Source organism: Rhinopithecus roxellana, chromosome 16 (genome assembly GCF_007565055.1).
Source record: "Rhinopithecus roxellana isolate Shanxi Qingling chromosome 16, ASM756505v1, whole genome shotgun sequence".
NCBI classification, from domain to species: domain Eukaryota; kingdom Metazoa; phylum Chordata; class Mammalia; order Primates; family Cercopithecidae; genus Rhinopithecus; species Rhinopithecus roxellana.
Window position 1 is genome coordinate 17,066,180 of NC_044564.1, and position 24,503 is coordinate 17,090,682.

At 52.5% G+C, this 24,503-nt stretch overlaps 2 protein-coding genes across 2 annotated transcripts in view; one reads left to right on the forward strand and one right to left on the reverse strand.

Annotated features, from left to right (window-relative positions):
* Positions 1-539: 539 nt before the first annotated feature.
* Positions 540-24,503, reverse strand: part of ENG (endoglin) — a 43,458-nt gene continuing 19,494 nt past the window's right edge. The window contains exons 3-16 of the mRNA XM_010367824.2: positions 15,519-15,659; positions 12,381-12,543; positions 11,872-11,913; positions 11,546-11,711; positions 11,120-11,246; positions 10,689-10,863; positions 10,204-10,346; positions 5,167-5,304; positions 4,891-4,929; positions 4,288-4,404; positions 3,693-3,950; positions 2,645-2,699; positions 1,462-1,572; positions 540-1,337 (exon numbers count right to left, since the gene is read on the reverse strand). Coding sequence (XP_010366126.1) covers positions 1,213-1,337; positions 1,462-1,572; positions 2,645-2,699; positions 3,693-3,950; positions 4,288-4,404; positions 4,891-4,929; positions 5,167-5,304; positions 10,204-10,346; positions 10,689-10,863; positions 11,120-11,246; positions 11,546-11,711; positions 11,872-11,913; positions 12,381-12,543; positions 15,519-15,659 — 1,800 coding nt within the window. The 3' untranslated portion in view covers positions 540-1,212. The remainder of the gene's footprint in view (positions 1,338-1,461; positions 1,573-2,644; positions 2,700-3,692; positions 3,951-4,287; positions 4,405-4,890; positions 4,930-5,166; positions 5,305-10,203; positions 10,347-10,688; positions 10,864-11,119; positions 11,247-11,545; positions 11,712-11,871; positions 11,914-12,380; positions 12,544-15,518; positions 15,660-24,503) is intronic.
* LOC104665873 lies at positions 1,566-3,253 on the forward strand. Its single transcript, XM_010367823.2, is given in 5 exon segments — positions 1,566-2,139; positions 2,142-2,313; positions 2,315-2,450; positions 2,452-2,541; positions 2,543-3,253. Coding segments are annotated over 5 exon segments (582 nt in total). The 5' UTR covers positions 1,566-2,075; the 3' UTR covers positions 2,663-3,253.

The window sequence follows — 24,503 nt, forward strand, 5'->3', positions numbered from 1 at the left end:
ACCCCATCTCTACTAAAAAATAGAAAAAACTAGCCGGGCGAGTTGGCAGGCACCTGTAGTCCCAGCTACTTGGGAGGCTGAGGCAGGAGAATGGCGTGAACCCGGGAGGCGGAGCTTGCAGTGAGCTGAGATCCGGCCGCTGCACTCCTGCCTGGGCAACAGAGTGAGACTCCGTCTCAAAAAAAAAAAAAAGGCCATGGGACCTGCCTACAGTCATAAGCCAACAAGTGGCAGGTCCAGGATTTGAACTCAGAGCAGTCAAGGGCCTGTGTTCAGAACCCCAGAGTGAGCGTGTGGATGGGGCCTCCTGGTGTTTGCTTTCTTGCAGCCTAGACCCTGGGGTGTGCTGCCGAGGGGGTGAGTGGCAGAGGGGAACTGGCTGAATTAAAACCTGTGCCCTGGCTCCTGCTACTGTTCAGGATGCTGCCCCTGCCACCAGGCCAGCCCAGTGGGGCCAAGGACAAGAGCAGCCCTGTCCTGTGCCCTCACCCCACCCTGGCTTTGAATGTCACTGCCCTTCTCCCAGGCCAGCCCATCACTGGTTTCATGGTCTGATTTATTGGTGGTGAATACACAGGGGCAGGCCCAGGACAAGCAGCTTGGCTACTCCCCCTCTGCTGGCTGCCCGACCGGCAGAGGGGGCTCCATGTGGCAGGAGCTAGGCTCCCAACGCCCACTGTTCTTGCCACCCTCTGGGCTCCCAGGCTGGGCTCCGCTAGGCTCCTGTCTTCCCCGCCAGTTAGGCAAGTCCAGGTGTGGAGGCCGAAGGGATAGATCCAGGTGGCTCTGGGCTGGGCCCTCTTCTGTTCCTTGGTGGGGAGGTGCTGTCAGCCTGGCTGGGCTGGCCTGGATCTGTTTCAAGTTCTCCCCTCCTGCCCAGCTCAGTTCACCAGTGCTGGATCCAGGTTCAAATGACAGGGACTTGGGTTTTTACAAGTGTGGCAAATGGTCTCTCTCCATGGCCCTGGGCAGCTGTATCCCAGACCCACTGGGTTGAAGGTTCTGTGGGGTGGGGTGGAGGGACCCCAAGGTGTTCCAAGGCATTGGCCCCACTGGCAGCAGGCCTCTGAGAGGGAGGTGGGAAGGGTGGGCACGGACAGCAGGCTCCATCCTGGGTCGAGTGGAGGACTGGCTCCCAGGGTGAATTCACACCGGTGCTCCCGGCTGGCAGCTGCTCAGTCTCTCCTGCTGGGCAAGTGCGGGGGGCCGGGGCTACGCCATGCTGCTGGTGGAGCAGGGGGTGCTCTGGGTGCTCCCGATGCTGTGGTTGGTGCTGCTGCTCTCTGAGGAGGCCGGGGCAGCCACTGCCACCACGGGCTCCCGCTTGCCGGGGGAACCTGGGAGCAGGGGCGGAGGTCAGGGTCCCGGCCAGGGCTCCTTAATCCCTCAGAGGCTTCACTGGGCTCCCCCGGGTGGGTGGAGGGGCCCGGCATGCTCACTGTGGGGGCCTGGGGTACTCACGCGTGTGCGAGTAGATGTACCAGAGTGCGGCGGTGAGCAGGGCCCCGATGAGGAAGGCACCAAAGGTGATGCCCAGCACGGCGGGCAGGACGAGGCCTTTGCTTGTGCAACCTAGAGAGGGCCGGCACCATCAGTACTGCCGCCTCTGCCCCTGCCCCATCCCCTACCCTGTTGTGCCAGCCCTGTTCACCCTTGGACCCTTGACTTCTCTGAACCTCAGTCTCCTATTGTAGCAAACGGGCTCATCACAGCCGGGCCTGGCATTGAGCCATGGTTGCTAGAATTATCCACCTAGAGAGCCCAGCCAGGCCTTTTGGGTCATGCCTCTGCCCCTCAAGGCTGATGGAGATGTGTTTTCAGGGAGGATGGATGGGGTAATAGGAGGAAACTGAGGCTCAGGAGTGCAGAGCCTGCCCCACCTGCTGCGTGACCTTAGGTCAGCCCTGCCCCTCTCTGAGGCCTTTAGCAGGTAGACAACGGGTCAGAGCAGCTCCAAGCACCCTGCAGCTCTGCTCTTTGATTGCTGCAAGCCTCATTCCCTCCATATTCCTGGCTCCTGTGTGACTGCAGGCCAGGCAGTCTTCCCTTGAGCCTCTGATGTCCAATTCTGTGTCATGGGGTTATCAGCCCTGCCTTCCTGGTCCTGGGCTGGGAGTGGAGGCTCCATCCTGACCTGGATGAGTGGCAAAGAGGTGGGTGCCCCCATCCCTCACCCCTGCCTCTGCTGCCAGTGTCGGGACTCTTCTGCCTGGTGTGGGCCTGGGCCTGGGCCTGGGCCTGGGGGGAACTGATGGAGAGGCTAGAGGGAGCATCCTGCAGGGAGAGGCCTCAAGGAAGGCAAGGCCAGCACTCCCACCCAAAGGGCTCCATCCTCCCAGCAAGGTCAACCAGTGACCGTGGGGATGGAGTGGAGCTGTGAGTAGGGGCAGAGGCCTAGACTCCCACACCACAGGATGGTCCTGGGCAAGGGCTCTCCATCTGCAAAGTGCAGGCTCTGGCCCCTGTTCTAGGCTGCTATGACTCTGGGAAGTCCTCCTCCTGCCCCTTCTGGGCTGCTTTCTCTGGGATCCCCCTTGCCATGTGCTATGTGCTATGTGCCCAGGCCATTTCTCAGGGCTGCCCGCTGTGCCCTACCGTGACCTCAGCCACTAGAACAAACCCGAGAGACCTGGAGGAAGCTCACCAGACAGGTCAGGGCTGATGACATTCAAGCGCGTGAAGACAGTCCTATGGACTTCCTGGAGGAAGAAGAGAGAGCAGTATGTGGCACAGCCTTTGGGAGGCGGCTTCCAGGTTTACTCCCTGGCTCTGTGACCCCAGCCCACTCTAGAGCCTTGGCTTAGAATCCCATCTCCACCGCTTTGTAGCTGGATGCCTCTGGGTGAGTCCTGGAAGATCTGTGCTGTGGGAGGGTGCCTAGTGGACAATCCCTGGCTCCTGCTGACATGTTTCCTGTGAGTTCCTGGAGGCCTTGATGCCTGGGAGCACTGCAGGAACACTGTGGGAGCACTGCGGAAGCACTATGCATCCCTCACCCTCGTGATCACTTTGGAGCTATGAGCCAGGTCAGCCCAGAGCCCCAGGCTCACTGTGGCTGGAGGGAGAGGCCCACTTAGGTGAGCCTCGAAGTCTTCCCTAGCTTCATATGACCAGAGAAGTTTGTAATCCTGGAGGCCTGTCTGTGTAAGGGCCTGGGGGTGACTCTGGGGGCATCCAGGACAGATTGCCTGAGAGTGGGGGTCACCAGATGGTGAAGTGTTGTGACTGGCAAATACAGAAAGCCAGGAGTGTGTGTCATTTGCCTGTCTTCCCTCAGGTCTCCTGTTCTTTGAGATTACACTGGTGACCATACTACATGGATGTGTGGGTGGCTAGATTCCTGGGTGGGATGGTGGGAAGATGGTGGATGCCTGGCTGGGATGGCAGGTGGGTGGGAGGGTGGATGGATGGACAGATGGGTGAATAAGTGGAAGGATAGATGATGGATGGACAGTTGCAGCTGCATAGTCTGGCAGCTGCATAGTCTGCCAGTACCCAAGACACGACAACCCCACCAGAAAACTCTCGGGTGGCAGAAAGTGCTGCTGGCAGCCAGACTGCCAGGCCACATGCCTAAGGCTCTGCCCCTCACCAGCTGGCCCCATATCCCTGTGGGCTGCCATGTCCTTTCCTGCAAACCACAGACCTGGGAGCTCCCACTTGAAGCTGGGGCTGGCCCAGGCTCCACTCACCTGGTCTTGGGACCCGGTCTTGGGACGCAGGGCTAGAGTGCAGCTGAGGGTGCCGGTTTTGGGTATGGGTACTGTGTAGAAGTGGAGGAGGAAGCTGAAGCGCGGGTTACCCTCGGGGCTTGGGGACAGCAGGCTCACACAGTTGCCCTTGGCCGCCCGGCCCTGGATGAGTTCCATGGTGCCTCCCTCAGGCCCCAAGTCCAGGTGGCAGCTGTCTAGCTGGAGCAGGAACTCGGGGATGGATGGGGACACTCTGACCTGCATGGGTAGGTAGGGCCACGTGGCATGGGCAGCTGCTCTTCACCCCACCCCACCTGCTGCCTTGAAATATCGGCTAGAATGAAGAGTTCCCACCCCTGAGTCCTCACGGTGGAAGGAAAGGCATGGACCTGTCTGGGTCAGAGGAGGAGGACAGGGCCACATCCTTGTCAGCATCCCCGAGCAATGCCTTCTCTGTTTCTCCCTCTCCCATGCACCCAGGCTGTCTCCCTCCTGACTCTGGGATTCTCATCTCCTCTGGAGTCATGGTGGGAAGAAAGGCAGAGGGAAGTTGCAGGAGCTGGGAGGCCCGAGGGGTGACAGGCATGCCAGGTACCTGCACAAAGCTCTGCTGCCCCGGCTCGATGGTGTTGGAGGTCTGGAGGAAGTGTGGGCTGAGGTAGAGGCCCAGCTGGAAAGAGAGGCTGTCCATGTTGAGGCAGTGCACCTTTTTCTGGGGGAGGACGGGAGAGAGACTTGGTCAGTCCGGCAGCACCAGCCAGGAGGGCGAGGGGTGTGGGGAGGAACAGACGTCATGGTCCTGTGGAGTTGCCTGACACTCTCTTTTTTTTTTTTTTTTTTTAACTAATATTTATCAAGGAAGCACGAGGTGCCAGGCTGTGTGAAGAGCTTCCACACGGTGCCCCACTGGCTGCCCAGAAGCACCCTGTGGCGCACAGTCCTTTCTTTGGGCCCAGAAACCTAAACTAACTTGCTCAAGGCCACACAGCCAGTATGTGCTAAGACCTCTGACTTGAGAGACTGAGAGCGTCACCCTCAGCAGTACTGCTCCGCTCATACAGAATGGGAGACCGAGGCATGCCAGACACATGGCTTGCCAGGAGTTTCCTGAAGCCTGTTCCCTCCCAAACCAGGAAGAGGCCCCAGCCCAGCAGCAGCCCCTGGGCCAGGTGGGTTAGCACGTGACTGTCCATCTTACCCGCTGTGGTGATGAGCTCGACAGGATATTGACCACCACCTGCGAGGACAAAGCCAGGGAGCTGGTCAGAGCCAGAATGGACCCCAGAGGGTATCCCACCCAATACACCCATTTTGCAGATGGGGAGACTGAGCCAACCAGTGGCCAAGCTTGTCTTGTGTTCTGAGCCCCTGCACCCTGCTCTCCCAAACACACCTCCGCCCTGGGGGATCAGGGAGGCACTTGAGGGGGCACCAACCAGGCTGGTCCTGATACCTTTCTGGCCCCAGCTCTTACCTCATTGCTGATCATATTCGCCGTCACTTCCATGCCACAGCTGGAGTAAGCGCTGTGCAGGACAAACTGGTCACCCCTGTCCTCGGCCTGACAGCTGGGGTCCCAGAGGGTCAGGCCCATGATGGTGCACTTCAAATGCTGGGTCGGGAGAGAGGGGCACCATCAGGAGGCACTGGGGTCTCTGTGGCCTGCCACACCCCAGCACCAAGGACTGACCACAACCCCGGGCTCCCAAGTCACAGCCATTCCCCTGCCCTGCTTCCTCTTCATTTTTGTTAGATGTCATCATCCTACACCACTTAAAATTCCTTTTCTTTTTTTTTTTTTTTGAGGTGGAGTCTCACTCTTGTTGCCCAGGCTGGAGTGCAGTGGCTCGATCTTGGCTCACTGCAACCTCCACCTCCTGGGTTCAAGCGATTCTCTTGCCTTGGCCTCCTGAGTTGCTGGGATTACAGGTGCGTGCCACCATGCCCAGCTAATTTTTTCTATTTTTAGTAGATAGGATTTCACCATGTTGGCCAGGCTGGTCTCGAACTCCTGACCTCAGGTGATCCACCTGCCTCAACCTCCCAGTGCAGGGATTACAGGCGTGAGCCACCGTACTCGGCCATTTTTTGTATTTTTAGTAGAGATGGGGTTTCACCATGCTGGCCAGGCTGGTCTTGAACTCCTGATCTCAGGCAATCCACCCACCTTGGCCTCCCAAAGTGCTGGGATTACAGGCGTGAGCCACCATGCCTGGCTCACTTCAGACTTCTTGAACTTGTGCACTTTTGCACTAAGCCTTGTCCTAAGCAATAATAGCTGTGGGATCATAAATTTTCTTCTTCTTCTTCTTTTTTTTTTTTTTTTTTTTGAGACAGAGTCAGAGTCTTGCTCTGTCGCCCAGGCTGGAGTGCAGTGGTGCGATCTCGGCTCACTGCAAGCTCTGCCTCCCGGGGTCACGCCATTCTCCTGTCTCTGCCTCCCGAGTAGCTGGGACTACAGGCGTGTGCCACCATGCCCGGCTAATTTTTTGTATTTTTAGTAGAGACGGGGTTTCACCGTGTTAGCCAGGATGGTCTCGATCTCCTGACCTCATGATCCACCCGCCTCGGCCTCCAAAAGTGCTGGGATTACAGGCGTGAGCCACCACACCCGGCCAAATTTTCTTGTATCTATCAAAATAAATACAGAACTATTAAAATTAAAAAATATTCCTTCAAGTTCCACATATAATTATCACTCACAGCCCCAAGGGCATACAGACCCTACAAGCATAGTCCAGTCTCAGGCCTGGGGTGTGCAAAGTGTTCCTGTAAAGAGCCGGATAGTAAATACCGTCATGCAGCGCAGGACAATGTTTTGGTTGGCGATGGACTGTGTATATGATGGTGGTCCCTGATTCCACAAAATTATAACGAAGCTGAAAAATTTCTATTGCCTAGTGTTTGTGGTGATGCTGATGTAAGCAAACTTACTGCACTGCCAGTCATATAAAAGTCTAGCACAGGCTGGGCCTGGTGGCTCACGCCTGTAATCCCAGCACTTTGGGAGGCGGAGGCGGGCAGATCACGTGAGGCCAGAAGTTCGAGATCTGCCTGGCCAACACAGCGAAACCTGACTCTACTAAAATTATAAAAATTAGCCGAGTGTGGTGGCACACGCCCATAGTCCTAGCTACTGGGGAGGCTGAGGCACAAGAATTGCTTGAACCAAGGAGGAGGAGGCTGCAGGAAGCCAAGATCACATCACTGCACTCCAGCCTGAGTGATGCAGCAAGACCTCGTCTCTAAAACAAGAAAAAGAAGTCCGGGTGCAGTGGCTCACGCTTGTAATCCTAGCACTTTGGGAGGCTGAGGTAGGCAGATCACCTGAGGTCAGAAGTTCGAGACCAGCCTGGCCATTATGGTGAAACCCTGTTTCTACTAAAAATACAAAAAAGTAGCCAGGCTACCGGCCAGGCGCGTGACTCACACCAGTAAGCCCAGCACTTTGGGAGGCTGAGGTGGGCAGATCACAAGGTCAGGAGTTCGAGACCAGCCTGGCCAACATAGTGAAACCCTGTCTCTGCTAAAAAATACAAAAAATAAGCCAAGTGTGGTGGTGGGTGCCTGTAATCCCAGCTAGCTACTCAGGAGGCTGAGGCAGGAGAATTGCTTGAATCCGGGAGCTGGAGGTTGCAGTGAGCCAAGATTGTGCCACTGCCCTCCAGCCCGGGCAATAGTGTGAGACTGTCTTAAAAAAAAAAAAAAAAAGTAGCCAGGCGTGGTAGTATTCCCAACTACTCAGGAGGCTGAGGCAGAAGAATCACTTGAACCCAGGAGGTGGAGGTTGCAGTGAGCCAAGACGGCACCACTGAACTCCAGCCTGGGCGACAAAGCAAGTCTCCAACTCAAAAAAAAAAAAGAGAGAAAGGAAAGAAAAACCACTGTAGCCAAAATTGAAAGAACAACAGCAAATCAAGGGAAGTGGTGGCCAAAGGGGCAACTGTTTTTTCTTTTTTTTTTTTTTTTTTTGAGACGGAGTCTCGCTCTGTGGCCCGGGCTGGAGTGCAGTGGCCGGATCTCAGCTCACTGCAAGCTCCGCCTCCCGGGTTTACGCCATTCTCCTGCCTCAGGCTCCCGAGTAGCAGGGACTACAGGCGCCCGCCACCGCGCCCGGCTAGTTTTTTTTTTTGTATTTTTTAGTAGAGACGGGGTTTCACGGTGTTAGCCAGGATGGTCTCGATCTCCTGACCTCGTGATCCACCCGTCTCGGCCTCCCAAAGTGCTGGGATTACAGGCTTGAGCCACCGCGCCCGGCCTGTTTTTTCTTTTTCTTTTTTTTTTTTTTGAGACCGAATCTCGCTCTGCCGCCCAGGCTGGAGTGCAGTGGCGCGATCTCGGCTCACTGCAAGCTCCGCCTCCCGGGTTTACGCTATTCTTCTGCCTTAGCTTCCCGAGTAGCTGGGACTACAGGCGCCCGCCACCACGCCCGGCTAATTTTTTGTATTTTTTAGTAGAGATGGGGTTTCACCGTGTTAGCCAAGATGGTCTTGATCTCCTGACCTCGTGATCCGCCCGTCTCGGCCTCCCAAAGTGCTGGGATTACAGGCGTGAGCCACTGCGCCCGGCCCCCTTTTTTTTTTTTCTTTAAAACTTATAAAAATCATCAAGAAAAATACCAAAGCCTCAGCGATAAAGAGACTGAGGTCCTCATCACTCACATGGAGCCATGCCCACACTCACTACTAACCAGAGAATTATAACTAAACAAGAATGGAATGCCATGTGCCACTTCCCACACTGACAAAGGTTTTTCTTTTCTTTTTTTGAATTATAGTCTGGAGAGAGCGAAGAGGTTGAGGTGCTCTCGTAAATCAGCAGTGAAAATTCAAGTCATCTTTGGGAAAGTGGGTTGGCAACATGTACCGAAACTTCATTCCTTTTGACCCAGTAATTCCACTAATGTGGAAATCTATCCTAAGAAAAGAATCCTATATAAAGAAATGTTTCATGTACAATGACATTTTTTGCATATTTATAATACTGTAGAATTGGAAACAACCTAAATGTGTAACAAGGGAAGAGGAGTTAATAATAGCATGTCAATATGATGGAATAATATGTACTTATTAAACATGATATTAGGTACAGGTGTCAAAGCTCTAAAAATACATTAAGTGAAATAGCAAAAGACAAATGAACACATCACTTATGATTACATCAATATAAAAAATACACAGAGAAAACACTCCAGAAAGAAGCACACCAAAATGTTGGCAGCCATTGTTGTTGGGTCAGAAGGTGAAGATTTTCTACTTTTCACATATTTTTTAAAGCATGTTTTTTGTTCGTTTGTTTATTTGTTTGAAATGGAGTCTCACTCTGTCGTCCAGGGTGGAGTGCAGTGGCGCAATCTCAGCTCGCTGCAATTTCCCTCTTCTGGGTTCAAGCGATTCTCCTGCCTCAGCCTCCCACGTAGCTGGGACTCCAGGCATGCACCACCATGCCCAGCTAATTTTTTCTATTTTAGTAGAGACGGGGTTTCACCGTGTTGCCCAGCCTGGTCTCGAACTCCTGAACTCCGGTAATCTGCCTGCCTCGGCCTCCCAGAGTGCTAGGGTTGCAGGCGTGAGCCACTGTGCCTGGCCAGCATGTGTTATTTTATTTTATTTTATTTTATTTTATTTTATTTTATTTTATTTTATTTTATTTTATTTTGAGACGGAGTCTCGCTCTGTCATCCAGGTTGGAGTGCAGTGGCACTATCTTGGCTCACTGCAAGCTCTGCCTCCCGGGTTCAGGCCATTCTCCTGCCTCAGCCTCCCGAGTAGCTGGGACTACAGGCATCTGCCACCATGCCTGGCTAATTTTTTGTATTCACCATGTGTTATTTTTATAACAAATATATTTGTTTGTCAACCAGGCAGTGATAACATTGTGTAGGCCTTTTTTTTTTTTTTTTTTTCCAAGACAGAGTCTCATTCTGTTGCTCAGGCTGGAGTGTAGTGGTGTGATCTCGGCTCACTACAGCCTCTATCTCCTAGGTTCAAGCAGTTCTTGTGCCTCAGCCTCCCGAGTAGCTGGGACTACTGGTGTGTTCCATCACCTCTGGCTAATTTTTGTATTTTAGTAAAGACAGGGCATCACCATGTTGGCCAGGCTGGTCTTGAACACCTGACCTCAAGTGATCCGCCCAACTTGGCCTCCCAAAGTGCTGAGATTACAGGCGTGAAACACCCTGCCCGGCCTGTGTAGGCATTCTGCTAAGTGACCACCCAGCTCAGGGAGCATTTAGGATTAATAATGACAACTACCTAGTGCTGGCATTATTTACTAAGCACTTACTATGTACCACATCTGACTGTGCCACGTGATCGGCCTGTCAGACCTCCTTTAATTCTCACCATGTGGTAGGTACCATTGTCAATCCCATTATACAAGTGGGAAAACTAAGGCTTGCAGAGGGATGTTACTTGCCCCCCTGCCTGGGCTAGGACCCCAAGAGTCTTGGGCTAGGGGAGGAACCAGATGTCCATGTCATCCTGAGCCAGAGGGGCAGGAGTTCCCTTACCGCAGCAAGCTCTTTCTTTAGTACCAGGGTCATGGCGTCATTGGCACACTTTGTCTGGATCAGGGACATGAGCAGCTCTGGGCTGCAAGTGTCCTTGGGAGGAGTGGTCTGGATCGGTGCGGGTGAGGTCTGCAGCCTACCACCTGTGGGGAAGCAGAGGCAGGCCAGGTGGTTGGTCACTGTGTGCCTGCACCAGGCTCTTTGTTTTTTTTTTTTTTGAGACAGAGTTTTGCTCTGTTACCTAGGCTGGAGTGCAGTGGCACGATCTCGATCTTGGCTCACTGCAACCTCCGCCTCCTGGTTTCAAGTGACTCTCAGGCTGCTCTGATTAGCTACTCCCATTGTTCCCCCATGCAGATGAGAAAAATGAGGCTGAGAGAGGCTGATGTACCTTGCCCAAGCTCACACAGAGGGGCTTCACCAACAGTGTGGCCACTGATCCAAGGGAGGGGAAGGGAAGGGAGGGGCAGGGGAAGGGTGCTCACCGCAGCTAGGGGCATGAAGTGAGACAACGCTGGCCAGCGGTAGCTCCACGAAGGATGCCACAACACTGGCATTGAGCATCCGGGCCTCCCCCAGCAGGCCTTGGGGTGTGTCTGGGAGCTTGAAGCCACGAATGTTCTTCTCTGGAAAGATCTTGAAGGAGTATTCTCCGGTGGTCTAATGGTGGGGAGAGAGGCAGAGCAGGGGACCATGGACACAGTCTGCGCTACAGCAGGCTAGCCAGGGTTATGCCAGGCCTCGATCCTGCTGTGTCCCCACTCCTGCTGTGTCCTCTGCCTGACCCCTTGCCTCACCTATGGGCATAGGTGATTCGTCCTTCAACTCAGCTCAGGGGTTCACCTCTCCAGGAAACGTCCCTGAACCAGAGGTTGGGAGTTTGGGTTTTGTGTCCCGGGAGCTGCGCAAAACTCACCCAGATCTGCATGTTGTGGTTGGCGTCGATGAGCCAGGACACGTAGGGGGGACCCTGCAGGATGAGGACGGCATCGGGATCCCCAGACGCGCAGCTCAGTTCCACCTTCACCGTCACCGTCCGGGGCCTGCGGGGAGACAGATGCGGATGGAACGCTGAAGCGGACAGGCCACCTGGCCAGGTGTCTATGGGATATGGGATAGGGATGGGACTGGGGCCAGGCTTGTGCCTAAAGGGGAGGGGCTCACAGGGGGCGGGGCCTAGAGTAGGAGAACGGCTGTGCTCTCACGGGGCTGCGGCGGGGCTGGGGCTGGGACCCGGGAGGGGCTTCATAAGGGACGGCGGGAGGGGGTAGGGGGCGTGGGGAGGGGGGTAGTCGTCTCTCGGGGGTGGGGCCTAGTGTCAGGGGTGGGGTGAGGCCCTTACCCGGCCGAGTGGCCCGGCAGGACCCTCAGGATGTGCGCCTCCTTGTGGCCGGCCACACCTTCCAAGCGGCAGCCCCGGACCAAGGCTGGGGTACGCGGCCGCCACTCAAGCGTGCGGCCCATGTCCTGGCTGGCTTCCAGCATGCAGAAGGACAGTGACCCCTGGGCTGCGGAGACACGCGCACCTCAGTGCCTTCCCCCAGCAGCCCTGCACCTAACAGAGCCTCACCCTCACCCACAGCCAAAGGTAGCGGTGGTGGGGTAGGCAGGACGGTACTGCAGAGGTGGAGAGGCATCCCAGGTTGGAACATCCTTTCCACCACTTACCTGCCAAGTGACCCTGTGCAAGTCCCCGGGCCTCCGTTTCATCTGTCAACACAGGGTTAACATAAGGGATGAGCCCATGACACATGTTAGGGTGCAGCCCCGAAACCACCCAGCAAGACCTGAAATGATAGATTTATCTGTGTACATGTAAGTGTTTATTGTCACCTCCCTCGTCACAGTATCAGCTCTAGGAGGGCAGGGCCTGAGTGTGTCCCCACAGTGTCCCCAAGTGCCTAGCATAATAGGGCTTTGGCACATAGTAGATGCACAGTGAATCATGAAAATGCCGGGGTTTTTTAGGTCAAAAACTGGCATTTCACATGTTTCGATGTGATATTTGGTGGAGGAGCCATCACTGTGTCAAGGCAGCACTGGTTTGCGGCATGTGACCTGTGGCACTTTGTGTCCCTTCTTGCATCTTGGTGTCCAAGTCTGAGGTGTGGGCCAGAGAAGCTCAGATTCCTCCTAAGCAGTGTCATGAGCCCAGAGAGGTTGCTGGGGAAACTGACCTTGGCCCAGTCGGAGGAGGACGCTCTGGGGGTCATCCAGCTCGGCAGCAGAGGCGATGGGGCCCCTCTCAGCTGCCCACTCGAGGATCTGGGTCTTGGGGAAGGATGGCAGCTCTGTGGTGTTGACTCCCGGGGGCTCTTGGAAGGTGACCAGGTTGGGATTCTGGGGAGGCATGTGGAGGCTCAGAATGCTGTTCCTGGCCCTGTGTCCCCTCTACCCCACATAGGAGGTCAGGAAGTAATTTGTGGAGTCAGCCCATTGGCTGAGAGAAAGACGCCAGAGCTGAGAATGCTGTCTAGTGGGTCTGCAGTCAGCCCAGAACCCCCTAGCAGTCAGATCAACCCCTTCTCCCTTCCATACCTGGGGGGCCGGATGAACACACCACCTTCTTCATCCACCTGTCTAAACATCACCCACCCCTCCAGAGCTGTTCTCATTCAACCCACATCTACACCATCATGCAGCTGTCTCTCCCTACACCCTGAGGCTCTGGATCTCCCTACACTTTGAGGGTCCACAGGGGACAACATCTACCTTGCCCATCATTGCACAGTGCTTGACACATAATAGGCACTGAGAAATATTTGTCTGACTCTGTGCTGGGCCCTGGGCTGGTGAGTGCTTCCTGCTTATGGGAAGAAAGGGAGAAAGGGAGGAAAGAAGAAAGGGATGGATGAATGAATAGATGAATTAAAGACAGATATCAGTGGTCCCTGCCCTAGGGGATATTACCATTCAGAAACTACACATGCATCAAGTCATTTGAAGCAATAGAAGACAGAATTTTATTTAATAAGAAACAAAGGAGCCAGACAGATCTCCTGATTGGACAGGGATGGGGAATCTGGGTGGCTCCAGCATCTCACTGCCTATCCTGCCAGTGCCCCGGAAGAGATGGGGGCCAGGGGTGAGGAGGAAAGCAGACAGGGAAGACTTCCTGGAAGAGTGACTCTGGAAAGCTGAAGGATTCAGAGGAAGCTGTTGGGACCACTGACTGAGCTCCTTCGTGTATAGTCTCCAGAGCCAGGGCCATTGAGCTGAATGAAGCAGCAGCAGCAGAAAGGCAAAAGGACTTCAGGTTGGATTTAAAAATATTTTTAATTGTTATTTTTTTTAGAAACGAGGCTCTCACTGTGTTTCCCAGGTTGGTCTCTAACTTCTGGCCTCAAGAGACCCTCCTGGCCAGGCACGGTGGCTCATGCCTATAATCCCAGCACTCTGAGAGGCCGAGGCGGGTGGATCCCCTGAGGTCAGGAGTTCGAGACCAGCCTAGCCAACATAGTATGAAACCCTGTCTCTACTAAAAATACAAAAAATTAGGCAGGCGTGGTGGCAGGTGCCTGTAATCCCAGCTATTCGGGAGGCTGAGGCAGGAGAATTGCTTGAACCCAGGAGGCGAAGGTTGCAGTGAGGCGAGATCAGGCCATTGCACTCCAGCCTGGGCAACAAGAGTGAAACTCCATCTCAAAAAAAAAAAAAAAAAAAAAAAGGAGACCCTCTGGCCTCAGCTTCCCAAAGTGTTGGGATTACAGACATGAGCCAGGTCGCCTGGCCCGAGCTAGATATTGAGGACTGCCAGATGGCAACAGTAGAGAAGACACCCTAGAATGGCTCATCTAGAAGGAAGCAGATACCTTCTCTGCAGGAATTCAACAAGGGGGCAAAGTGATGGGCACCTTGGGTGCAGAACCCAGCCCGCGGAATGGGAAAGGGCTGGGACACTGGCTTTACACAGCCGGGTTGGGAACGGGATCTGATCCTTGAGTCATCCTCTGTAAAATGGGGATACAGCAGGGCTCGACGTCTGTTGGTCGTCTGGCACTGGGTCTGGCACCAAGGCCGCGCCTTGGCCTCTTTGTCCCCTTTGGCCACAGGCCCCAGGGAGCCCGCTCGGGAAGCTGCACGGCCCCAGGAGGAAGGCGGCGTGGCCGAGGCCAGAGCCAGCGGCTGCTGCGACCTTCCGGCTGCCGGGCGCGTTTCATGTTCCTGCGTCACCCTGGGCGGCACCGACTCAGATCGGGAATGGGGAGGATCCATGACAAAGGCCACGCCCCCTCTGGGACCTCGATTCCTCTTCTGGGCGCCCAGGGATGGGCTGCAAGGAGTCAAATCCTCTTGGCCCTGGTGGTTGGATTTGGCCCCCTCCCTCCTAGGACTTTCACATGCTGGCTTGGTCGTGTCTGACTGTCTCTGTGCTGTCCCTGTCACCAGTCTAGAAGCTTCTCCCCTGTCCCCCACGCCCAACTTTGCTCAAGCCTGCCTCCTTCCCCCAGTGGGTATGTTTCTTTTTATGCCTCTCTCCCCTTTGCTATCTTTGCTCTCCCTCGGGCTCTCCCCTTCCTGCCCTCTGCTTTCTCTGTTGTAAACAACAGCTGCTCACATCTGGGGGCCACCTCCCAGCCATTCCACGTGGAGGAGGCAGTGCTGGCAAGCCACCCCCCCTCCTCCAGCCCTGACCCCTGGCAGTGGTCCCAGCTCCCTGGCCTCCTCTCTCTGGTGGATGTATCTAACACTTGTTAAAACTTGAGGCTTTTGGTTGTTTGTTTTTAACTTTTTTCCCAAATCCACAGCCGACCCGAAAACTTGAGTTTTTAAAAAAATATTTTTTTTCCTCCAAAATAGGCCAAATCCATTTAGAGCAACTCTTGAATACTCAACAAAGTGTAAAGAACCAAATAAATGTTTCTCCTAATCCCACTTCCCAGCCATAACCACTGTTAACACATTGTTAGGTTTTCTCCTGGCTCTTTTCCTCTGTCTTTAAATATTTTCAAATATATGTCACGTAACTTTTTCAAAGACAATGAAAAGATTATCTTATAAAATACTGAGTTCGGTTGTCCCACTGGACAGAGAGGCAAACTGAGGCTATGCAGAGGATCAGAGTTGGTCAGGGCTGCACATCAACCTGACTCCCACCTCTTGGTCTAGACTCTTTACTGAAGTCCTGCTGCCCTCTGGGTTCTCTCTGGTAAAGATCATTGGATTCACCAGGCAGGACCCTGGTGAACAATGTCAGTATGAAAGGGAGAAGCAGGGCCGGGCCGCTGGGGTGGGAGACCCTGGCCCACAGAGATAGACAGCAGGGACCTCCCATGGCCAGAGCCTTAGCCTGGGGTTGGAGGGAACACACTCACGTAGGCCAAGTGCAGTGGGATTCCCAGGGCCTGGAGCTGCAGGAAGACATTGCTGTTTACACTGAGGACCAGAAGCACCTCTCGGGGCTGGGTGCCATTTTGCTTGGATGCCTGAAGAGTCAGCTCCAGCTGTGACAGGTCCTGGGGGACACAGAGGGGAGACACACACAGACCAGTCAGATTTGCATAGGTTGTGCCACCCAGATAGGCAGTGATGACTTGGGTGCTTCCACTCTACTCTCCTTGCCTGCTCTGTCCACCTTCGCCTCCCAGTGCTCGGGGTAGTGCCTGGCCCTCTGGCCATCCTCAGGGAATTCACGCTAAACAAATGAAGGAGGTAAGCCCAGCAAATCTGAAGAGAGGAAAAAAATTAGGCTGGGCACAGTGGCTCACGCCTGCAATCCCAGCACTCTGGGAGGCTGAGGCGGGTGGATCACCTGAGGTCAGGAGTTCGAGACCAGCCTGTCTAACATGGTGAAACCCCGTTTTACTAAAAATACAAAAAAATTAGCCAGGTGTGGTGGTGGACGCCTGTAATTCCAGCTACTTGGGAGGCTGAGGCAGGAGAATCTCTTGAACCCAGGAGGTGGAGGTTGCAGTGAGCCAAGAATGTGCACATTACACTCCAGCCTGGGCAACAAGAATAAAGCTCTGTCTCAAAAAAAAAAAAAAAAAAAAAAAAAAAAAAGGATGAGCCTGAACTTCATCCATCAAGGATCAAGGTTTATTATTTCTTTTCTTTCTTTTTTTTTTTTGAGACGGAGTCTCACTGTCACCAGGCTGGAGTGCAGTGACAGAATCTTGGCTCACTGCAACCTCCGCCTCCCGAGTTCAAGTGATCCTCCTGCCTCAGCTTCCCAAGTAGCTAGGACTACAGGTGTGTACCAACACACCCAGATAATTTTGGTAGTTTTAGTAGAGATTGGGTTTCACCATTTTGGCCAGGATGGTCTCGATCTCTTGACCTCGTGATCCGCCTGCCTCAGCCTCCCAAAGTGCTGGGATTATAGGCGTGAGCCACCGCACCTGGCCCAATTTTTGTATTTTTAGTAGACAGGGTTTCACCATTTTGGCCAGGATGGTCTCGATCTCTTGACCTCGTGATCCGCCTGCCTCAGCCTCCCAAAGTGCTGGGATTATAGGCATGAGCCACCGTGCCTGGTAAGGTTTATTATTTCTACTGAGCACCTGTTGTGTACTGGGCCTTAGGGAGTGTGCTGTGTGTGGAGGCAGCGATCCTCCGCCCTGTCATCCCCACCAACTCTCCTGCTGTCCCTGAGTGACAGCTCTGCTTCCAGCCCACATAAGACAGTCACAATTGCTCTCCCAGTTTGCAGTATTCCTGCTTGTCTTACCATTTTAAAGTACTAAGATCCTGGGGCGTTGTTTTTGGTATAATGCCATTATTTTGATATAAGAATGTGAAGTTGAAATCATTTATGTCTTGAGACGTACCCACTGCATTACAATTTTTAATTGTTCAATGGTGTATACATTTAGAATGTTTTTATAACAACAACAGCAACAACAACAACAACACCTACCTACCATGTAAATAGGGCTTATTAAATCCCAGGACTGTTCTAAGTGCTTTACACATTAACTCATTTAATCCTGGCAACAACCTTAAGAGGTAAATATCATCTTTTTCTTTTGTTTTTTTTGTTTTTTTTTTTAATTTTGAGATGGAGTCTCGCTCTGTTGCCCAGGCTGGAGTGCAGTGGCACAGCTTTGGCTGACTGCAACCTCTGCCTCCTGGGTCAAGCAATTCTCCTGCGTCAGTGTCCTGAGTAGCTGGGATTACAGGCAAGTGCCACCATGCCTGGCTAATTTTTGTATTTTTAGTAGAGACGGGGTTTCAGCATGTTCGCCAGACTGGTCTTAAACTCTTGACCTCAAATGATCTGCCCACCTCGGCCTCCCAAAGTGCTGGAATTACAGGCATAAGCCACTGCACCTGACCACCATTCTTATTTTCACTTACAGATGAGGGAACCAAGGCCCTGAGAGGTGAAGTCATTTGCCTTTGATGACACACGAAGTCAGCCAGGGGCTGGGATTCGTGCAGAGACAGGCCTGTGCTCTGACGTTTTTCTTTTCTTTTTTTTTTTTGAGATGGAGTTTCACTCTTCCTGCCCAGGCTGGAGTTCAGTGGTGCCGTCTTGGCTCACTGTAACCTCCACCTCCCGGGTTCAAGTGATTCTCCTGCCTCAGCCTCCCAAGTAGCTGGGACTACAGGTGCATGCCACCACGCCCAGCTAATTTTTGTATTTTTAGTAAAGATGGGGTTTTGTCATGTTGGCCAGGATGGGCTCAAACTCCTGACCTCAGGTGATCCGCCCGCCTTGGCCTCCCAAAGTGCTAGGATTATAGGCATGAGCCACCGCACCCAGCCACTCTCACATTTTTCTACACATTTTTGTGTAGCACATCCTTCCCCAGCACATTTTTCTACACCTTATTCCCAAGAAGAAAAAGAACACAGTGATCCACAGGGCAGTGTCTATTGAAAGAATGACCTCAAAGGCTTTCTGAACTAGTGGCATGTGAACAGGTGAGTGCTGAGACTAAGACAGGTAGGCCGGGAGCGGTGGCTCACACCTGTAATCCCAGCACTTTGGGAGGCTGAGGTGGGCGGATCACCTGAGTTTGGGAGTTCAAGACCAACCTGACCAACATGGGGAAGCCCCGTCTCTACTAAAAATACTAAATTAGCCGGGTGTGGTGGCACATGCCTGTAATCCCAGCTACTCGGGAGGCTGAGGCAGGAGAATCGCTTGAACCCCAGGAGGTGCAGGTTGCAGTGAGACAAGATTCCGCCATTGAACTCCAGCCTGGGCAACAAGAGTGAAACTCCACCTAAGAAAAAAAAAAAAAAAAGACAAGTAAGCCTCAGAAGCCCTGCCACCACCTCACAAGGACAAAGACAAATGTAGTTTGCTGAAACACAGACTCCCAGTGCTCTCATACAAAAGCTGCCAGTCTAAAAGATGATCCAAAAGCTCTCTTCAGAGTTATGAAAAAGGGGAAGGATATTTCAAGATGAAGACACCAGTGGAAAGTTTTGAGATTTAACTTCTAATCATCTTGTCATTTCCCCACCGGACGTCACAAAGCCAGAGACAGTGTTTCAGCCACTGGAAAAATTTGCCCAGAAATATTTCTGTTACTCAATAATGATATCATCATTACTCTTTGCTTTTAAGTTTCCTCTTTAAAACACAAAAAGAATAAATAATAGCATTTCATTTTCAATGTGTCACAAATATTGTGTTTCTTTCTTTTTTTAAGGCTCCTCAAGCGAAGCAGTGAGAGTGGAGAAGGAACAAAGCAATTTGTAATTGGTTGTGATCAATTACTTGTAAACACTCACAAAATTATTTTTTTCATTTTAGTGTGCCATTTAGGTTTTTTTTTATTTATTATTATTTTTTGAGATGGAGTCTTGCTCTGTTGCCATGCTGGAGTGCAATGGCACAATCTCGGCTCACTGCACCCTCCACCTCCTGGGGTTCAGGGATTCTCCTGCCTCAGCCACCTGAGTAGCTGGGACTACAGGCGTGCACCACCATGCCCAGCTAATTTTTGTTTTTTTTTTTTTTTGAGATGGAATCTTGCTCTGTCGCCCAGGCTAAAGTGCAGCGATCTCTGCTTACCGCAACCTCCACCTCCTGGGTTCAAGCGATTCTCCTGCCTCAGACTCCTGAGTAACTGAGATTACAGGCACTCACCACTGCACCCGGCTAGTTTTTGTATTTTTAGTAGAGACGGGGTTTCTTCATCTTGGCCAGGCTGGTCTCAAACTCCTGACCTCATGATCCATGTGCCTCGGCATCCCAAAGTGCTGGGATTACAGGCATGTGCCACCGTGCCCAGCCTAATTTTTGTATTTTTAATGGAGAAGGGGTTTCACCATTTTGGCCAGGATAGTCTTCATCTCTTGACCTGTGATCTGCCTGCCTCAGCCTCCCAAAGTGCTGGGATTATAGGCATAAGCCACTGTACCCACTTAGGTTCGTTATTTTTAAATAATTATTTTATGCTAATTTATGGAATAAGATATGTTTCAAATTTATGTTTGTATAAGTTCATGTTTTGATTAATGTTTTCTAGTGGGTTTATAAATTTTGGTTTTCCAAATATATTGTTTCATCATCTTTGAATATATATATATATATATATATAAAATACATATTATATATATATAAAATACATATTATATATATATAAAATACATATTATATATATATATAAAATACATATTATATATATATATAAAATACATATTATATATATATATAAAATACATATTATATATATAATTCTTTTTCTTTTCTTTTAAGACAGGGTCTCCCTCCGTTGCCCAGGGTGGAGTGCAGTGGCATGATTGCTCACTGCAACTTCTGCCTCTCAGGATCAAGTGATCCTCCTGCCTTAGCCTCCTAAGTAGCTGGGACTACAGGCATACACCAGTACGCCTGGCTAATTTTTGTATTTTTTGTAGAGATGGGGTTTCACTATGTTGCCCAGGCTGGTGTTGAACTCCTGGACTCAAACGATCCACCCACCTTGGCCTCCCAAAGTGCTGGGATTACAGGTGTGAGCCCCCATGCCTGACAGTTTTTAAAAATATTATGCTTTCGGCCGGGCGCGGTGGCTCAAGCCTGTAATCCCAGCACTTTGGGAGGCCGAGACGGGCGGATCACGAGGTCAGGAGATCGAGACCGTCCTGGCTAACACGGTGAAACCCCGTCTCTACTAAAAATACAAAAACTAGCCGGGCAAGGTGGCGGGCGCCTATAGTCCCAGCTACTAGGGAGGCTGAGGCAGCAGAATGGCGTAAACCCAGGAGGCAGAGCTTGCAGTGAGCTAAGATCTGGCCACTGCACTCCAGTCCGGGCGACAGAGCCAGACTCCGCCTCAAAAAAAAAAAAAAAAAATATTATGCTTTCTTGGCCGGGCACAGTGGCTCATGCCTGTAATCCCAGCACTGTGGGAGGCCGAGGCGGGTAGATCACGAGGTCAGGAGATGGAGACCATCCTGGCTAACACAGTGAAACCCTGTCTCTACTAAAAAAATACAAAAAAAATTAGTCGGTGTGGTAATGGGTGCCTATAGTCCCAGCTACTCAGAAGGCTGAGGCAGGAGAATGGTGTGAACCAGGGGGGCAGAGCTTGCAGTGAGCCGAGATGGTGCCACTGCACTCCAGCCTGGGCAACAGAGTGAGACTCCATCTCAAAAAAAAAAAAAAAAAAGCAAAAAATTATGCTTTCTAAAGACTTAAAAGTTGAATACTGGATTTAATACTGTATTTTAATAAAATATGAAATACATATCTACATATCCGAAAGGACATTTTGTTCCAGGATTGTGATCACACACACAGATACACACACACACACACACACACACACAAGATAGAAAAGAAAAGAAAAAAGAAGCAAAGCTAGGCTTGGTGGCTCATGCAAGTAATCCCAGTATTTTGGGAGGCAGGAGGATCGCTTGATGCCATGAGTGTGAGACCAGCCTGGGCCACATAGTGACACCCTGTCTTCAGAAAAAATAAAAATAAAGAAGCAGGATTGTGATCATTCCTGGAAATTCATGGGAGCAATGTGATACCCATCTGTGTGGTGTTGGGAAAGGCACTGGCACAACTGAGCTGCCAGCATTGCTGAGAATGAACCCGCCCGGCCTCTTTACCCTGATGGGATACATACTTGAACAATCGAATATGGTTTGCACACCTCTGTGTGTATACCAAAACCGCTCAAGTGTACACTTTACATGGGTGAATTTTATCTTAATAAAGCTATTTTTAAAACAGCAGAATATCTTGAATTGCTGATACTGAATTCCTGCAAAATAATTTCTCATAGGTACCCAGCCTGTGCTGTGGATGGGCGTGTGCTATGAGGGAAGCAGGCACCAATATTCTCCCATTTTGGGCCGGGCGCAGTGGCTCAAGCCTGTAATCCCAGCACTTTGGGAGGCCGAGACGGGCGGATCACGAGGTCAGGAGATCGAGACCATCCTGGCTAACACGGTGAAACCCCGTCTCTACTAAAAATATAAAAAAAACTAGCCGGGCGAGGTGGCGGGCGCCTATAGTCCCAGCTACTCGGGAGGCTGAGGCAGGAGAATGGCGTAAAACCCGGGAGGCGGAGCTTGCAGTGAGCTGAGATCCGGCCACTGCACTCCAGCCTGGGTGACAGAACGAGACTCCGTCTCAAAAAAAAAAAAAAAAATTCTCCCATTTTGCAGATATAGCATAGAAGCTGCTGGGGGCTGGGCACGGTGTCTCACACCTGTAATCCCAGCACTTTGGGAGGCTGAGGCAGGTGGATCACTTGAGGTCAGGAGTTCAAGACCAGCCTGGCCAACGCGGTGAAATCCAGTCTGTGCTAAAAATACAAAAATTAGCTGGGTGTGGTGACAGGCACCTGCAGTCCCAGCTATTTGGGAGGCTGAGGCAGGAGAATCACTTGAACCCAGGAGGCGGAGGTTGTTGTGAACCAAGATTGTGCCACTGCACTCCAGCCTGGGTGACAGAGCAAGACTCTGTCCCACCTCCCCCCACCCCCAGAAAAACAAAAGAAGAAGAAGCTGCTGGGGAATGGCTGAGTCAGGAGCCCAGCGCACGTCATCCTGGTGCCAGAGTGGGGCCTGCATTCCCTGGACCATGTCCTCTCTCTCCACTGCACCTCTCTTCCAGATTGCCCTATGGTCCATTGCTGTGCGGCCCCACCTGCTTGTCCCCACCTGGAGGAAAGAACTGCAATGCTCACACGATGAAGAGATGGGCCCCCTGTATAGGCAGATGATGGCCAGGAGACAGCACAGCCTGTGGTGGATGAGGACATCCATCCGCCATCCCATGGTGACACCCACAGGCCAAGCGTGCTGCAGGAGCCAGAGTGCAGTCTGATGGCCAAGCCCTGAGTGGGGAGGAAGGAGCCCCGTGGCCATCCAGTCCTGCTGCTGCTCCGCCACTGTCCCTGTTCCTCTATGCCTCAGTTTCCTCATCTGTGAAATGGGGGTAGGACAGGGTTAGGAACCAATACCAGGTGGGGCTATGGATAAAGGAAATGAAAAAAAGAGAAGTGCAGGTCACAGCCTGGTCATGCTGGGTGTGAGGGTGACGCGGAGGCCGGAACTTTGGGATGTTTGTCGGGACACTCAGCTCTCGTCCCAGAGCTCAGGAACCAAAGCTACCACTCAGTTGTCACTAAGTCCTTCCCTGCAGGCTTGAGGGCAGGTAGGAGGTGGGGACCTTGAGTCACATGGCAAGTGAGTAGTGGGGAAACTCAGGGGGCTGGAAAGCTGGGTGCTCAGGTTCTCTGAGCTGCAGGGCCAAGCTGAAAGCCAGCTGGTTACCAGAAAAACCCAGTCAGGGTTTCTACGGCAAACATGTCCCTCCCCACGGCCCTGACTCACTGCCATGGCCACTCACACGCACACCAACTTCCCCCTTCTCTCGCGGCCGGGGGCCCCAGAGGCAAAGAACGATGGCGCCAGCCTTGCCCCCAACCCCAAGCTCCTAGCCTTCCTCATGGGACCCTGGGAATTCCGCAGTCTGGCCAGCCCCTGACCCCCAGCCCAGCCAGTCTGCACCTACCCGGCCCCCTCCCTGAGCGGGTGGGCGGGAGACCTTGTTTCTATTTTTGTGCCAGTGTCCCACAGATGCCATTGTTGCCCAGCAGTTGGTGGCGGGAAGGGGGGATTTCGGTGAGGAGGCCCTGAGCGCTAGTAGCCACTTATAGAAAGTCGCTTCCAGCAATTCTTCTAGGAGTGGAGCCTCAGGGCTGCCTGCAGCCCCCACCCTCCCAGGGCCTGACCGGAGGCGGTCAGATTGGAGCCAGCCATCCCTCTGTCCACCCCAGAAAACTCAGATGATCCTACAGGCAGGGTGGCAGGGGAAGCGATCAAAGCCAGACAGACCTGAATTCAGATGTGAGCTCAGTCATTAGCCTATGACCTTGGACAGTCACTATGCCTCTCTAGGCCTCAGTTTCCTGATTTGGAAAATGGTATTCCCGCTTCATAGACTTAGGAGGTTTCAGTGCAATTCTGCCTGCAAAGTAGGTTGTCCAGTACCCAGCTAATCATGTGGGAGTAATTTTGCTTTTTTTTTTTTTTTTTTTTTGAGACAGAGTCTTGCTCTGTCAGCCAAGCTGGAATGCAGTGGCACGATCTCGGCTCACTGCAACCTCCGCCTCCTGGGTTCAAGTAATTCTCCTGGTTCAGCCTCCTGAGTAGCTGGGACTACAGGCACCCGCCACCACGCCCGGCTAATTTTTGTATTTTTAGTAGAGATGGCCAGGCTGGTCTCAAACTCCCGACCTCAAATGATCCACCCATCTTGGCCTCCCGAAGTGCTGAGATTACAGGCGTGCGTCACCACGCCTGGCCTGGTTGGCTTTTTAATCCCACTGATTCTCCCCTTGCACAGTCATCCATGGAGAGCCATCCATGGTTTAGGGGCTGGGAAGCATGGGTCCAGTTAGAGGTGGGCTGCAGCTAGTGAGAACTACAAACCTCTCAGCCATGCCTCGCTGTGGCATCCTATCTCTGAGCCTCAGCCTCCCCATCTGTGCAGGGAGGAGTTGAGCTCAGTGATGTTCTAGAATTGTGTGGCCCCTAGATCCCAGGCTGCCTCCTGGGGGTCCCAGCATTTTACATCAAGGAGTCCTGGTCTCCAGCCAGACGGCCACAGAGTGGGTTTCCAGAATCCCCTGGAGAGATATGCTTCTTCCTCAGCTGAGGGGGCCCCTGGTACCTCCAGCCCTTCTGGTGGTCAGCCCACGTGTCCTCACCACTCCAACTCATTTGCCTGTCTGAGAGGCCGGCACTGGGCCCAGCCTGGGGCTTCTGTGTTCTCAAAGCAGGACAGAAAAAGCATAACTCTGTCCTCAGGAGCTTGGCAGAGAACAAACCAACACCTCCAAACCACCAGACATAAACAGCAAGGGACACCATCAGCC